Source organism: Mycteria americana, chromosome Z (assembly GCF_035582795.1).
Source record: "Mycteria americana isolate JAX WOST 10 ecotype Jacksonville Zoo and Gardens chromosome Z, USCA_MyAme_1.0, whole genome shotgun sequence".
Taxonomy (NCBI): domain Eukaryota; kingdom Metazoa; phylum Chordata; class Aves; order Ciconiiformes; family Ciconiidae; genus Mycteria; species Mycteria americana.
The window spans coordinates 10,454,103-10,470,355 of record NC_134396.1 but is presented as its reverse complement, the minus strand read 5'-3'; the positions used below and the strand labels follow the sequence as shown (position 1 = coordinate 10,470,355).

At 37.7% G+C, this 16,253-nt stretch overlaps 1 protein-coding gene across 3 annotated transcripts in view; it reads right to left on the bottom strand.

Moving 5' to 3' along the window:
• Window positions 1-3,944: 3,944 nt before the first annotated feature.
• Window positions 3,945-16,253, bottom strand: part of PARP8 (poly(ADP-ribose) polymerase family member 8) — a 120,938-nt gene continuing 108,629 nt past the window's right edge. Inside the window, exons 17-26 of one of the 3 annotated variants that reach the window (XM_075527394.1) lie at window positions 16,145-16,210; window positions 14,733-14,800; window positions 14,319-14,367; window positions 13,381-13,493; window positions 13,142-13,214; window positions 11,111-11,180; window positions 9,194-9,270; window positions 8,182-8,251; window positions 5,100-5,184; window positions 3,945-4,479 (exon numbers count right to left, since the gene is read on the bottom strand). In XM_075527394.1, the coding sequence (XP_075383509.1) occupies window positions 4,377-4,479; window positions 5,100-5,184; window positions 8,182-8,251; window positions 9,194-9,270; window positions 11,111-11,180; window positions 13,142-13,214; window positions 13,381-13,493; window positions 14,319-14,367; window positions 14,733-14,800; window positions 16,145-16,210 (774 nt within the window). In that variant the 3' untranslated portion in view covers window positions 3,945-4,376. Of the gene's footprint in view, window positions 4,480-5,099; window positions 5,185-8,181; window positions 8,252-9,193; window positions 9,271-11,110; window positions 11,181-12,310; window positions 12,349-12,499; window positions 12,581-13,141; window positions 13,215-13,380; window positions 13,494-14,318; window positions 14,368-14,732; window positions 14,801-16,144; window positions 16,211-16,253 lie in introns of those variants that run through there. The other 2 variants (XM_075527396.1, XM_075527395.1) reach the window with 2 other exon arrangements.

Here is a 16,253-nt window from a genome sequence, read left to right as displayed (position 1 = left end):
CAGGCGATGTGTGGGCGTCTGCACGCTGACCCCATCGCAACGGGCCTTCGCCTCAGCGGCTTCTCAAAACTTACCGTGAGAGCGGGGAGTGACTAGGACAAAACCACCTACGCTCGTTCAAGGGCCTGACCCTCAGCACCTCCGACAGGTGCTCGGCACAACGCGGGATCAGGCCCCACACCCATCTGCTGTGAAAATGCTAAGATTACAGAGTGCTTTTGCTCCCGTAGCCTTACCTCCCCGTCAGTCATGGCTTCTACTTGTATCTGACTTACATTTTCTAGAGCCAAGAAGAAATCCATCTAAATTAATATAATGCTTACGTAACTAGATACTGGTTTTATATTTGTTTAGGCTTTTTTTTTAGTGTTTCTGTTTAAATAATGAATCTCTTCATTCAGTTGTCCCTTCTGTTTCTTTTTTCACTTTGTACTCATCCGTGTTGGAAGTATGCTAATTGCTTCCACAGTACTAAGTGGTCTGTAAGCCAAGTATAATTGATCTAAGCACAGAGTCTTCATTTGGAGTGATCTTATATTTGTATTAACAAAAGCATAATCTTAGCATTATTCACCAGACACATTTTTAGTACCAACAGCTATAATATTAAAAGTATACAGCATCAAAACCAGTTTTTCAAGGGCTTTAGAGAAAAATATAAGCATAAACAATTCCGGTGTCATCGACTAGTTCCTGTAAAATATTAAGCAGAATATTACACAACTGGCCATTTTATGATAAGTAAAATGGAGCCAAAGACTCAGGTTATCAAAACAGTGTAGCACTGCTGAAAACAGCTATGCTGATTCATAGCATAGGAGAAGATAACTCAAATTGCTTAACCCCTTGAATGCAAAATATCTGCCTGAATCTCAAGAAAGGTTTAAAAGTATCTTTTTGGATTCCTTTCTCAATGTTTAAAATATTCAGAAGTACAAATATAGCAATTCATAATTAGGGTGCAACATTAAAGTATTACATAATTTTTCTGTCAAACCTTACCCATTTGAGGGCCTGTAATTTGTTGTGGGATGTAGGAAGGTTAGAAAGTTCTTTCCCTAGAATTCCCTTGGCTGCTCCATGCTGGATGTGGTCACAGCTAGATAGCTATGGCTTCATGGAGATTTCTACCAAGAGAGATAGTAGAGCCTGGGCTCTGTTTTCTTGGATTAAAAGCTATCTATGAAAAGCCTACATCTTTACAGCTGAGTTATAAAGATTGCTCTAACACCAATACGTGTACATGATAACAGAGGAAGGGAAATGCAAGGGCTTTGGGGATGACACAGGGTCCTTGCTCAGATGACCCTGGCTTTATATTTTTCATCCCCTGGAATCCATGTAAATGTAAGTATTTGGAATAATTTGGCAATATGCAACTTATACTATTGGATAAAACCACAAGGGAAAAATCCTTCAAAGAAAATCTCATCCTCGGGCTTTTTCATTCCAGTTCTTGGTAATAAAGTTTGTCTTTCAGCTTTGAAGTTTGCTATAGAAGGGCTATTTATTTTTGAGTAAGAGACCCCCAAAGAACCTCTCTCTTTCCCTTCACCTTTTAAAAATGATTAGAACTAATGCTTTGTTAAACGATCTGCAGACTCACGTTCACCTGCAGATAATATAACACTTTGGAAGTTTCTTGTCAATATATTGGCTAAAGAAAAAGGTGACTGAGTTACTGTATAGCAAGTGAATTTTGGTTTAATTCAATGGCTGTTCATGTGTGACACTGGGCTTGTGTCCTTGCACTGTCCCCTACAGCGTGACACCTTCCCAGGTGGCCCAGCTGCCCTGGGCATGGTGCTGCCCATACCTCCGTGGGCTGCGTCCCCACACTGCAGCTTTGTTCTCCCAGCCCCTTTTCCTGCCACGCACCGTGTGGGACCTGAGCTGCTAATGTCGCCTGTTAGTAATTCGGTGGCTCCTCATTTTTTTTTCTTTCCTACCAGCAAACCCCTCGTCCCTTCGGAACTACTTTTCTCCCTGAAAGGTTTTGCCCTCTCCCACTGCTTTGTAATGCCTGTGCTCGTCACATTCTGCCTTTTACTCTTGGCCACCCTCCTTCTCCCCCATGCATAAGCCAGTCGCCTCAGTACTCCCTGAAGTGGGCACCTTATGACAGCAAGGCCTCCATATACTTCAGATCCCTGCTTTCCTCCACGCTGTCCCTTCCTCCTCCTCATCCATTTAAAACAAACCTCTGAGCAGCCTTAAAATTTGGCAGAGATGTATCTTCCCTCCCCTTTCCAGTGGTTGTACTTACGATGGCACCACGCATGGCCAGTATCATGACCCCACTGTGCAAATCAAGGCTGACTCGCTGCCACAGCTACATTCTAGGGTTGTTCCTTCACGGGGTTCACTTGTGACCCTCCTGCAGCTTGAGGGGACAGGGAAGATGACTGCTTACTTGGCTTCTCCAGTTCACTCATGTTCATCTTTCTTTTCTCCTAGTTTTTTGAGGAGGCCTCCCAGAGTGGTGGACTATCAGGCCAGAAAGTCAATGTAGGATATCTTTGTGGACTTGCTTCCTAGTTTCTTTTTGTTATGCAAAACATCGTGATTCAGACACATATGGCAGGACAAATTATAGACAGATGGTCATTCCAGGGTTTCATCTCCACTTCTGAATTATGCTGATTTTGTGTAGTTACGCAACCTAAGGCAGTCCTTATGTAGACAGGCAAATTTCAGGAATCCTCTTTGTTTCAAGAAGTTAACCTGTGTCCCAACACAAAACATAACAGAGTAGTGATTCTCAAGTTCCACCAAATGAGGGTGAAAGTCAACAGAAATTCAATAGCAAATGGGGGATTTGCAAACAGGATTCGCTTTACAAGTCTGAACGCGAACCCAGAAAAACTGAAGTCCCCAGCAAATAAGTCTGGAATGCTAAAATACATCTCCAAGTATGTGCTCCTATGCCCAATAACACTATTCTACTTGTAGGGCACTTCAATTGCAGCAAGTAATAAGGGAGCGTAGCTTGAACTAGAAAGAAGGAATCACCCATTACAGCATATCTAATGCAGTTCTATTTAAAAGAAGCAAACACGCCTGTGCTCTCTTGTGTTGTTATTTGGCGCTTCAGTAGCTTTATTATGAAAATAACATAATAGAGGATTCAGTCTATTTTTGCTTTCTGAGGTGGCTTGTAATAGTTGCACAGACGGGCAAGTTGAACTGCTCTCCATATTCAAGGGTGTGATTGATGCTTCAGGATAGCTACCGTGAGGGCTGCCAAGGGCACTAATCAGGGCACAGGATATGCTTTATGCCTCGGAGACTGGGCCCCTCCATACCTGTGTTGCCATCATGCTCACTTGGAAAAAACAGTTGTTAATTTGAAGGACAGAGATATTTGAATTGGTTTGTTTTCCCTTAGGAATAAATTAATAAAAGTATTTCATCAAGAGAAAATTGGTAAAATTTTGCATTTGTTTGTATTTTCTGATGTACCAACAATCAACTCAATCATGTAAAAGCCTTAATTCAGCACATACTTTTAAATATGTGTCTAAATTTAACCACAGAGCAGTTTCACTGAAGTTAAGATGAAAACATTAGAGAACCTTGTAGATCTAAAGAAACTGTAAAATCTAGTATATAAAAACCAAATTTGTAAACAGGAAGTTAACAGCTTCAGGATTTCCAGATGTTTGCTAGGCTTGTATAATTAAAAAATGCAACTGAGCTGCTTAATGGATAAGACAGTGTTTCCAGAGAAGATAAAGAAAACTAAACGTACACCATCACATTCATTACTTTTTGCTTTGTTTCACTCATTGGATAAAAAAAGTATTGTTGTTTTAACCTGTAACTCTAAATCCTAGCTGCATTTGTGTAAAATAAAATGAATCAAGATAGCTGCAGGTAACCAATCTCTTTAATTTGACATGTTCCAGACAACCTTTTATTGTGTTTAAATACGAGAATATTTTACTTATTGCAAAGTATTCTGCCTAATACAGGTGCTCCACTATAAAATCTTCTCTCTCACTTGTAATTCAGTCATTCTAAATTTAAAATACCAGTATACAGTACTAAAACCTCCAATTGAAGTTTAATATAAAAATATCAGCACAAAACTCCTTTTTAAAGTCTGTTTATTGTGAGCAACCCAAATGCCTGTTTAATTATTATTAGTTGTAGTATATTAATAGACTTTGCACCCCTACAGTTGCTAATTCGTACCATCTCAGGTATTCTGATGAGATAAGAAATACTAAGTAAGAAAACAGTAAGTATTCAAAGGGTTAATTTGCTTAGAATAATAATAATAAATTAGTTTTTTGCATCTTCTTCAGTTCAAAATCCAGCTTTGAGACTGAGGAAGGCTTCCAAATCACATCAATTAAATAAGAGTGGTCCTTTTAACCAGTAGCAGTTTGATTGCCAATGACTCGAAGAATCTCTTTATGAATGCTTGGCTCCTGTGTATTTATACTTGTATCACCCACTTGACCATCTTCATAACTAAAAAAAAGTACAGAAAATACAATCAAATTAGTGTTTTATGAATCTACCTAAAAACATCCAAAACTCTGTCTCATTCAATAATCAAGAATGCTTATTCCATATGTTAACATGTTTCTATTAAAATGCTCTGCTGCATTTCACCATTATATGCAAATCCTAAACTCTAGTGAGTGAAGGGTGATAAGGCTGCCATTGTCATTGAAACCCTGAGGCAGAATAAGCCACTAGGACCCAAAGGGGACAAGTCATAGGTGAGAGGGGAAATGCTCACATCGTAGACAGGAAGCCTTTAATGCATTCCTCATCCAAACAGAAATGATATGTTACAATGCATGGATAGACTTACTGTAACATGAGGTAATGCTATAGAGTGGGAAAAATCAGTAACTGTCCATTCATTTATTCTATAACAAAACATCTACTAAACCTTTGTCACTAGCTTATCTATACATTCCCTAACAAAAGTAAGTACAGAGAAAGATAAAAAATGAAGTGATATTGAAAAGAATTAGGAAGAAACATCTTTTATCTACTTCAATTACAACTATTGGAGGAAACATGGGGAAAAAGGTCTAGGACAAACAGAAGTTGAATGTTAAAAGAAGGTTTGTACTCACACAAAGAAAAATCTTGTACACACGTGATCCGTATTGGGAACTACCCATATCTCTCCATGTTTGTGCAGATCGGATGAGGTTATCACTATCAGGGAAAGGATAAATTTCATAGTGATGAAAACATGCTTGGAAAATATTGCTTTAAAAGATTTGCTTTTTTATACATTTTAAATAGCTTTCTGGGAATGTGTAGTTTTCCACTGCATGTCTGTGTGTGGCGTAGACCCTGAGTTGGCTGCTACTACAAAGAGGGAGATGAACTTGATTCTTGTTTCCAAAATATGTTATATTTTCCAGAAAACACAGATGCTTGATGTATGGGAGCCAGTTGTTAATTGGACTGAAAAATGAAAAAGTGTATTTATTAAAAACTCATTTTAAATGGCCATAGGGCTGTTAAGGAGGATCTGAGTCAACTAATTAGCCTTTGTAACAGAAATATTTGTGTTTTATGATGGCTGAGCCAAAAATAAGATGTTAAAGACAAAGCCTGAAACTGAGATATGACAAATTTGGGATTTGCAATACTACCAAATATTTTAAAAATTTAAGCACAGCAGTTATGACTGAAGGGGATCACGAAGCTTGCCAAAACTTGCTTAATGTTTAGAAATCAACAATGTATTTGATGATAGGTTATTTACCAGCAGAATGAGGACAACACAGGAAAGAAACCTTTTTATTGCTAGGTAGAAGCTATATCATCAATCTGCATTTGAAAATATTTCTGTAAATGCATTTAAACAGCACCCTTCTGGGCAAGTTGTCCAACTATGGGATGAGTGAGTTCATGGTCCACTGGGTGAAGAACTGACTGAAGGGCAGAGCTCAAAGGGTTGTAGTGAATGGGGCTACATCAGGCTGGTGACCGGTCACCAGCGGTGTTCCTCAGGGCTCAATTCTAGGGCCAGCTCTGTTCAAGATACTTGTCAACGATCTGGATGCAGGACTTGAATGCACCATTAGCAAGTTTGCTGATGACACCAGACTGGGAGGTGCTGTTGACTCTCTTGAGGGACAAGTGGCCTTGCAGAGGGATCTAGTTAGATGGGAGCATTGGGCCATGATTAATGGGATGAAATTTAACAAGTCCAAATGCCGGATTCTGCACCTAGGATGGAGTAACGCTGGGCACAAGATTAAACTGGGAGAGGAGTGGCCTGGCACCAGCCCTGCAGAAAGGGACCTGGGGGTGCTGGTCCACAGCAGGCTCAATAGGAGTCAGCAGTGTGCCCTGGCAGCCCAGAGGGCAAACCGCATCCTGGGCTGCATCAAACACAGCATAACCAGCCGGTCAAAAGAGGGGATTGTCCTGCTGTATTCAGCGTTGGTGCAGCCTCACCTCGAGTGCTGTGGCAGTTCTGGGCCCCAGAATTTAAGAAGGATGTGAAGGTCCTTGAATGTGTGCAGAGGAGGGCACCAAAGCTGGTGGAAGGGCTGGAAGGAATGTCCTATGAGGAGCGGCTGAGGACTCTGGGCTTGTCTGGTTTGGAGAAAAGGAGGCTGAGGGGCGACCTCATTGCTCTCTACAGCTTCCTGAGGAGGGGAAATGGAGAGGGAGGTGCTGAGCTCTTCTCCCTGGGATCCAGTGATAGGACACGTGGGAATGGTTCAACATTGCACCAGGGGAGATTTAGACTGGACGTTAGGAAGTATTTCTTTACCGAGAGGGTGGTCAAACACCGGACCAGGCTTCCTAGAGAGGTGATCGATGCCCCAAGCCTGCCAGTGTTTAAGAGGCATTTGGACAATGCCCTTAACAACATGCTTTAACTTTTGGTCAGCCCTGAACTGGTCAGGCAGTTGGACTAGATGATTGTTGTAGGTCCCTTCCAACTGAAAGAGTCTATTCTATTCTAATCTAACACTACCATGAATAAATGCATATTCAATTTTTATACCATTTCTCCCATGAATTGTAATTTTAACAAACATTTATCTCTTGTAATTAATTTTATTTAAAATCTATATTAACCACCTCCCCTAAACACTTCTTTTCACAGAAAAATGAAGCGAATATGAATGATGTAAAATATATTTTACCACATATTTAAAATTCACCCTTATTAAAATTGATAGTCATTAATAAATGTGAGGAAAGAATGACATGGATGAAAAAGTCCTTGTGAAAGATGTAATTTTTATTTAGAAACTTCAGGCATTAAAGGCCAAGTAAATTCTAGTAAACCCTAGATTCATTTCGTATCTTATTCTGACAGTTTTAGAACTAAACGTATGTATTCTTCTGTCCAGAACAAATTGCATTTTCATGTTGATTGACGTCTCCTTAATCACATTAAATATTTCACATGAACATTCTCAAAAATATATATTAAAAAGTTGCATATATAGCTTAAAGCTTCCATTTTGAAATAACATCTTTTCCACCATCTGTCTTAATTTTTACTTTTAAAAGAAACAAATGCTCCAAATGAAGGGCAAACTGAGTTTAATATAATTTCTTTTTGTTTGGCCAATGAAACTAATTACCAATTTGTGGTACAATTCTTATTCAAATTTCATAATTCTTTGTTCTCAAAACCTGCTGAGGTTTCATTAGTTATTAAAAGAATAGCCAAGTCTTTCAAGAATGACTGTACTCATATGCACTGGATTTTAACTTCACAAGATTTCTGAAGCAGTCAGAGAGAACAGACTGGTTACCACATGAACAGTATATTTGCCTGAACAGTGAAAAAGTATTTGGAAATTCAATAGGAAAGCTGTTTTTTCCTGACTTTTAGGTGTTTAATGCATCTGTCAAGAGCTTGCAAAAAGTTGGTGTTTCAAATAAAGGCCATGACTTGGGTTATCTTGATGGCTTAGGAATATGATCACATTTGAAAGACAGACGAGATGATCAGTCGCTACCTGCATTTGACTATTTCATGAAAGTTCAGCATGTGTTACAGGGTTTGTTCAAAGAAGGAAACGTTCTGAACTGAAATATAAAGGTACTCGTATGCCTACCAGTAGTGTCTTACCTAAAAACAATCAATACTGGAACTAAAGGTCTCACTGATTTGCATGCAGTAACACTGTGTCTGTGACTAAAACAGTTTTTCAAGGGCTTTCAGCTTACCTTCACATAAGGCTATGCATTTTAAGTTACGGCTTTGCAAAAATTGTGACTGTTGTCCTTTCTTCTGTGACTGAGGTGTAAAAACATGAGAAAACTTAATTAGTGCAATAAGACAAACTGAGTGAAAAAGTAACAAAGGAGAGGGCTGCTATTTTCAGTGGTTTATTAATGAACAAAGATAGAGGCAGTCTTTCTAAAATATTTCTATTATATTTCTAAATATAATAGAATTTCTAAAAACATTTATATTATTTGTTTGGATTATTGTAGGAGAGATTTGAACTCCTTTATCCAGAAAGAAAAGTTCCTAATTATTACAGAATGAATAATATTATTAGAAATATCAGTGTTACTGATAAACAAATTGATAGGAGAAAAAAGAAAAGGTGAATTTGATCACCGATTCTTTGACCACTACCCTGATATTTTACTGGCCTTCCCACTTCTGAGGGCTTCTGCTGTTACATACTGATCTCCCTCCAAAGCCAGATTATTCTGTAGTTTCTATGTGTTAACTGTGGAGACAGATTTAAGATTTCTTTCTCAAAATTTCATCTTACACATAAATGCTATGACTTTGCTTTAGATAAAGCAGAACTGTAAAGTTTAACATGTAAAAACCATGAAAAAGAAATACTGACTTGCTATAAATGAAATGCTACTCATTTTCCAGCAATAACTACTGTCAATTCCTTTTGCATCACTCTTCTGCAAGTCTAGAACTCAGAAAGCAAGGGCTTGCTAAGGGTCATAATGCAATCTGTATTGCATTTTCATTCTCTTCCTGAATTCTTCTGCTTGGAAAAGCAGGGCACAAGACCTGCAGTATACTCTATAAATTGTTATTAAAAGCAGTTGGGCTATATTTGGTGTTTGCAGTCTCTGAAGTTGTTGATTTCGTTCAATAAAGTAAAACTGTTAGCTTTCACAAACGGAATATTACCTCCTTTTCAGCTATCAAGTTCCCAAGCATAAAACCATAAATCTTCCAGAGATGGTTGATGTACTGTACCTGCGATGTATTACTGCCTTTACTGCTTGAAGCTGGTTCATCTTTAGCTGACACCTTCTGCTGCTTCTTGTTCATCCCTAGGAATATTAAAATCATGTAAGATACCCTGCAATATAAATACCATAATAAGCAAAGCTAAGTATGGAGAATGAAACAGGTAGCACAGTGGGAATCACAGTCCTTTGCATGGCACCCAAAAAGCTAGTTAATTTTGTCACAGAATACCTCAATTTAATCTCGCAAATTAGCAGTACATCTGCATGTATTGCAAAGACCTTAGGAAAGTCAAGTTAGTGTTAAGTAGGTGCAAAAGCAAATAAACATGAGCTTAAATGCCACTGAATTCAGTTCAGGAATGCTCTTAGGTGGTTGCTTAACAGAGTTGCATGTCAGCATGTCTTGAGTCTAACTGACTATTCAGGCTGAAGTAACACAGTGTGATTTACTGTGGGTGGGATAATAAAATCACGAGAGAAAGAACTTTAGATATTAATCTTTAACACTTTATTTAGACTTATTAAAAGTCTAATTAATTTTTAGGAGTAGTTAATTTATTTAAAGTCTACCTTGGTTTAATTAATTTATCTACACATAAAAGTATTAAATTATTTGTCAGCCACATTGGATCCAATTTCCATGTCAGAAATCTAAACACCTACATTTGTGCCTTAGATCTCTTTTACATTCCTCATGTTGGTTTATATAAAATTCTGGTATTGTATGCTACTACAGGCTTCCCTGCCTTTCCAGTATCCCATATTTCTTGGCAGTTTGCAAACACAGACTGAATTATGGGGAAGTTTAACTCTTTGAAGGAACAGGGAGTGTAGGACCCCTGGTTTTTATTGGCATCAATTATTACGTACTTTACAGGAACACAGGCCTCCTTTCTGGAGGAGACTGGATGGAAGGGACCGTGAAAGGTAGAGATGAGAAAAAACACACTGAAGCTGACAAAGCAGTGTTGTCCAAAAAGAAGAGCATTTTGTTAGATAATGATACTGCAACCTGCACTTTTAGTGAGTCCTAAAAAGCTTCCATACTTTTGTAATCTCTGAAAAGCTGAAAGTGCAATTAGAGATTACTGATATTGACATTCAATAAATAGTAGTAAAAAATGCTGAGCTCTTAAAATGAATTGCAACATTACCTAAAAATACTGAAAAGCAGAAAGCATAACTAAAACTCTCAGAATTATCTACATGCACACAAACATGCATTCAACTATACCAGCACTTTCACATGTGAAGAAATGGTAAATACAACATACCTAAAGGAAAAAGTCACCATTTTTTAAAACCTCTTAAGTTTCTTAATATACACGTTGGTGTATATTGTTTCTATTATGCTTCTATTTACGATTTAATTCTTATATGGAAAACTCTGCATGACTCACTTTTGGATTTACTAGGGGGACAAATTATGTTCCCTCCCCTTCTCGTAAACAAACACACTGTCCTGTACTTTCTATGTAATCCTGACATGGCAATGCTTGGGAATACTCTTAAATATACACAGTTGAACTTGTCTATTGATGAATATTTGTTTTGTCAGATCTGGTCGCAAAAGCCCATGAATCCATAGATAATGTTAGATGGACTTAGGCAGATACTGACAAAAAATCACAAACACAAAGTTGGATTTCCACTGTATAATCAAGACCTGCTCCATTACACACAGCATCCAGTGTTAGCTACTATTTACTTCAAGCACAGTTTCAAGATACTCAGCACCTTGGAAAATGAGGACAGCTATTTAGTAAGGGAATTTAGATTTTCTCTTTTTTTAATAAATTAATCTTGGTCAACAAAGATAAAGTTTAATACAGTATTGTAAGCAGTGAAGCTTGTAAGAAAAGCAGTAGACTAAGATAGCCCCCTTTATTTGTCCAACTTTAGAGTGATTTATAAATATCACCTGAGTAACCAAATGATATGCTTGACAATGGACTAAGGTAGATTCCACTTCCAAACATTGCACCATGGAGCTGAAAAAGAGTGGAGTGACTGTTTAACATTAATTTGGTTATCTGGACAAAATAATAATAATGATAGAAACAGGTCGTAATGTAGATAAGCATCTGCCCCGCTGCACTAATTTATTGCGTGGTAAAAAATGGTCTTCAAAGAAGTCTTTAAAAAAATCATGCTGCGAATATATAACTAAAATACTGTATATTCTGGAAACCATGTCTAAATGCCCAAACATAATTTTACATCAGATTTGTATAGAAAATTTCATTTTCTGTTTTTGAATCTAACATTACCATGGAGGATGCCTACAGAGGGTCCTTCAATACATGGCCAAATACACCTCAGCCTTAACAAGGCTGAGCAAGCTCAGCAAGGGTCTCACATCAAAACCCTGGCAGGAAGCATGGCCTTAGCCAGCCTCTGTGAATCAACAGTAGCAACAGCTGCTTTTGTTTTCTTTAACGTAAGAAATTAAGAGATGGTGATGACACTGGTCATATGCTATAGAAAAATTTAGTCACTAGTTCAGCCTGGGTACTGGAGGAATGGGTTCAATCAAGCTTTTGCCTGACCCAATTCAGACATGTATATCCCCTCACCGCAGGACTGCGCTTTAGCCGCAAAGCTACCAGCTGTCTGAAAAGAACAGAGGAAAGGGAAGACTCTTCTTCACCAACATCACTGTTCCATGTCATGAAGCTTGGGCTAAGCAAGAAAAGTGAGCACTTTTTATTAGCCCTGCAGTCATTTTCTTGTCTGGAAAGGGGGAAGTATGGGTTTCACTTCTCCACCAGGGACCGACTGCTTTATGTGGAAAACACATCAAGTAGTTGTTGGAGCACAAATGAGAACCCAGAGTATGTGCTACCTAGGTACCTGTTATGACCACTGGGCTTCAGCGTCATGATCACCCTTATTTCTTTCCTCTGACCCAATGATATTTACATTGCCTCTGCAATGTGCCAGAGCTCTCATAGGAATGTGCAAACATGCCTTCGCTCCTCCAGATCCTACAATGTTGTATAGGATCCTGGTGAGTAGATATTTTTCCTGACTGGTTGGTACTGGGCTAAATACGATGAACTGGACTCAGGATATGCCTTAGGTGTGTGAGCGATCTAAAAATGATGACTTGTATAAAATAGGGCTTTACTGCTTCCTCCTATTCCCAGTACCTCAACCCTCAACAAAAAAATAAGCATAAACAAAGGGGTTTACTTTGGTGAATTTTGGTATGTAAATTCTGCTTTCTTAGGAAAGTATCTTCCAAAGATATTAATAAAAACACCCAAACCACTAAGAGGAACAGCAGAGATTTCCATTTCCTTTTTTTCAGTGTCTTCTGTACCCCAATCCTTAGTCAGTGCCCTGAGATCCTCCTCCAAGGTACCAGGGACTCAGCCCTGGGGAAGAGCTGTCAAAACCATGATGCTAAAATACCCTGAGCCACAGCTCCCCAGTCCCTCTGGTACTGCCTACTTTGCTCTGCAATAGTGGTCTCCTGATGATTCAGTCTGAGAAAATGAACTGAAGTTTGCAATAGCTCCCTCCTGGCCAGTACACTCATATTTCCATTCCCAAGGAAACCAGAGGAGAAAAGATGCTGTAAACCCAGTTCCTGTAAATCTAGTATGCTCTTGGATCCTATAACATGGAGATAGTTTATGTAGGTCTAAATTTTAATCCCGACTGCTTTTAAGCAGTACCGAGCTAAGCCTCCTGGAGGTGCTGCTCTGCAATGCAAAATTGAAACACTGCTTCCAGCAATGGGATTTTCTAGCCATTTTAGCAGACACATTATTTCATTTTAATTGCATCAGAAAAGTACTTTTTCCAGGAAACAAGAGGGTATTTGAAGTAATCCCTTTTTTCCACCTATATGACTACCAGAACCACACCCCCTGAAAACTTGCCTAAGCTAGTATGTAGTCAAGCATGCACAGGTTAGCTAAAGTCTATTTAGTCTACTATTTACCTGCAGCCTCGTGTTGGAAGCAACAACTAAGCCGTTCCTCAGGATGGAATGCCAATTTTCAATGTGTGAACCACTGAAAAAATGAAAAAGAAAGGGTTAAAATCCACAGTGTAAAATGCAAAATTAAATCAGTAATCCTTTAAAACAATAAATTCACAGCTGTAAACCTCACATGGCAAGAAGAAAAAAATAGCATGGCATTTCGATAACCTTTGATTAATATGAATACATGTACTTACTGAAATGCAAAGGTACTTCCGTAGAGATTTTTAGCAGCTCGGAAATTGGATTCTTTGGCTGGTGGACTGCTGAGAAGTAGGAACTGGTGGGGAGTGTGCATAAACTTTAGTTGCTGTAAAATATAACAGTGCACAAGTGAAAAGAAGTTGATTAACACAAAAGCATTGCATTTCCATAATGGTAGTTCTTAAGATACCGTGCTGTTTCATACAATACATGACTGCATCTAAATAACTACATGAACTAAGTTGAAATTGGCCTCATTACCATAGTTTTTACCTGAAATCAAACAGTAAAAATGTCTTTCAGTTTATGAAACATACAGAAGTTTCTGAAACAGATTTCAGCCTAATATGGCTCTAGTAAAGTAATTAAATTGAACAATTTCATCATGGTATTCTGATCAGAGCTGGCTTTGAATTAAGGTTCAGATTTGAAAGGCTGCAGATTACTATGCCCTTAATCAGAGGATCAGAGGCACACATACTCAGAAATTAATCTCAGTACCATCCCTCTAAAATTCAAGAGCTATACTCTTTTTAAGGTGTACACATATATGGATCTCCTGGTACATCGTGTTTGTGTGCACTGCTTTCTGTACAATTCTGTATCTAATATTTTATATAGTAACACAGCAAATAGTGAAATTATTCCCACCCAATCTTAGATGACTACAAGGTAGACACTTGTATTTGAGCTAGTCACCTCAATTGGGCTTTTTCTGAGCATTTTCCTTTGACCTGTGAATTTTAGATATTCACAACATGATTCTATGAGTCATGACCTGAAACTACCTATTTCTCTCCCTTGTCTATTAATGGAGTCCATGTGATTAGTTTGAATGTAGACACCTATGTTTGGCTAGAAGACTCCCACCTAAAATGCTGATACGAGCCATGAGAAAAGAGCAAATTTAAAGAACCCCACAGACACTTACCCTATTTACCGGTAGCTTCACAATATGTGATCTATTACTAGAAATAACCCTAAAATAAGAAACAGTTAGATGTATTAGACATGGTAACCAAACAGAACTTTTCTTCTTAAAAATGTGTTATGAATGGCCACCACAAAGCACCCAGCTGCAGGCCTTTGAACCTATCAGGTGCAAGTAGACCAAAACTTGACTAGAAAATGAGATCAGAGGCTGTACAAATAAGCTGGAGTCTTTCCAGTGTTTTCAGAGGGCCCAGATGAGGTCCAGAAACAGTCCAGAAACACCTGGAGTTGCAAATATCAACCCTTACATTAATTGTTAGGGTGAACTTATACCAAATTACACTGGTAAAAGTGAGTATTCATTAAACTTGGTACTTTAATAATTATCATCTCATGTGAGTTAATTTTATACCATTGTAGAAGAGGATGTGCAAGTGGGTCTTGTTTATCCATCTGCTTCTTTATTTCCAAGTAAGGTGCCTAGAAAAGAGTAATTACATTATTTCTAGTTGAAAACATAAGGTTAAATTTTATATGTTACATTGCCCATGATTTCATCTATTAAAATGAATACATGGGACTCATTATTAGGCTTAAATCACAGTTTTACTGACATTTAGCCTTGTACAGTTATAAATGTGTTTTGACAACAACAAGAATTAATATAGCAATTATTTTCCCTGGAGTAAAATAATAAGCATGTAATTAGCATCAAAATGAGTATATTATAGCAAACATTGGTGATCTCAGGGAGAACAGCAGAAGACATCTATTTATGTTTGGCTCTTGGATTAAGAAATTGGACTGGAACTTCACAAAATTAAGTCTCTCAAAATACCCCAAGATAATCCACTCCATTTTTTAAACTGTTTCATGGTATAAAACTGGTAAAGTGAAATACTGTATCAGTTTATAATCCCTTTGAAAACCTTTCTTGATTTCAATCACAGTGCAAAGCACCCCTTTAAAACTCTTCAGTCCAAGAATTATTTTAATATTAAAAAAAAGCAAAATGATGGTTATTTTTCTTTTTAAAAGATATTATATTAGGTCACAGAAATACCCGATTTTTTAAATTTTTACAAGATGTTACATTAAGTAACAAAAATATGTGAATTTAATTTTCAATGTATTTTACTCCTCTCTATACACCTCATTCTTCATTCCAGAATCCCAAAGTACTTTATGAATACATATAGGGTTAAGATTTATAAACTGTTGTGAGGTTACATTTATAAAGCAGTTGGAAAAGCAAGGTACATGGGAGAGATTTCAATAATCAGTTATAATCAACTGGGCTGTTTGGGAAAGGAAGTGTAACAATAAATATAAATATGGCTATCAGATGCTGTCCCACTGTGAATATTGAGAAATCATATGGTAGTAATCCCAAGAGATCCAACCTTCCAAGTCCCAACCACACGTAGCTGATCAAGTGTTTTGTTATAATAGAGATAAAGCTATCATGCAGAACACTGTCACAAAATCAATTTCTTCTGCTTTGGAAATAAAAGACCCCCCCCCTTGGCTTTGATATTTCCAGAAATGCAGCAGTTGGCGATTATCTCACTACACTGTCCCATTCTGCTGTTATTATCTCTTATTTAAACTTCAAAAGATCTGAGTTCTACTTCATCACTTCTATTTGACTACCATTACGGAAACTCTATGTTTGTTATTTTTAACACACGTTTTCATATTATTACAGCTCTATAGGAAGGAGATGATACTATTGACTTCCCCACTCATCATAGGCAAGTAATATAAACATCTTCCTAGTTCTAGAAATAGCGATTTAAGTTAGGTAAAGATTTTTAAACTCACCTGTGTCATCTCTCTAATAGAAGTGATACTGTCCAATGCTTTCATGACTCGGTCATAATTCTTCTTCTGATGTAGCGTAAAATAAGGAAATAAATTAAAACAATATTAG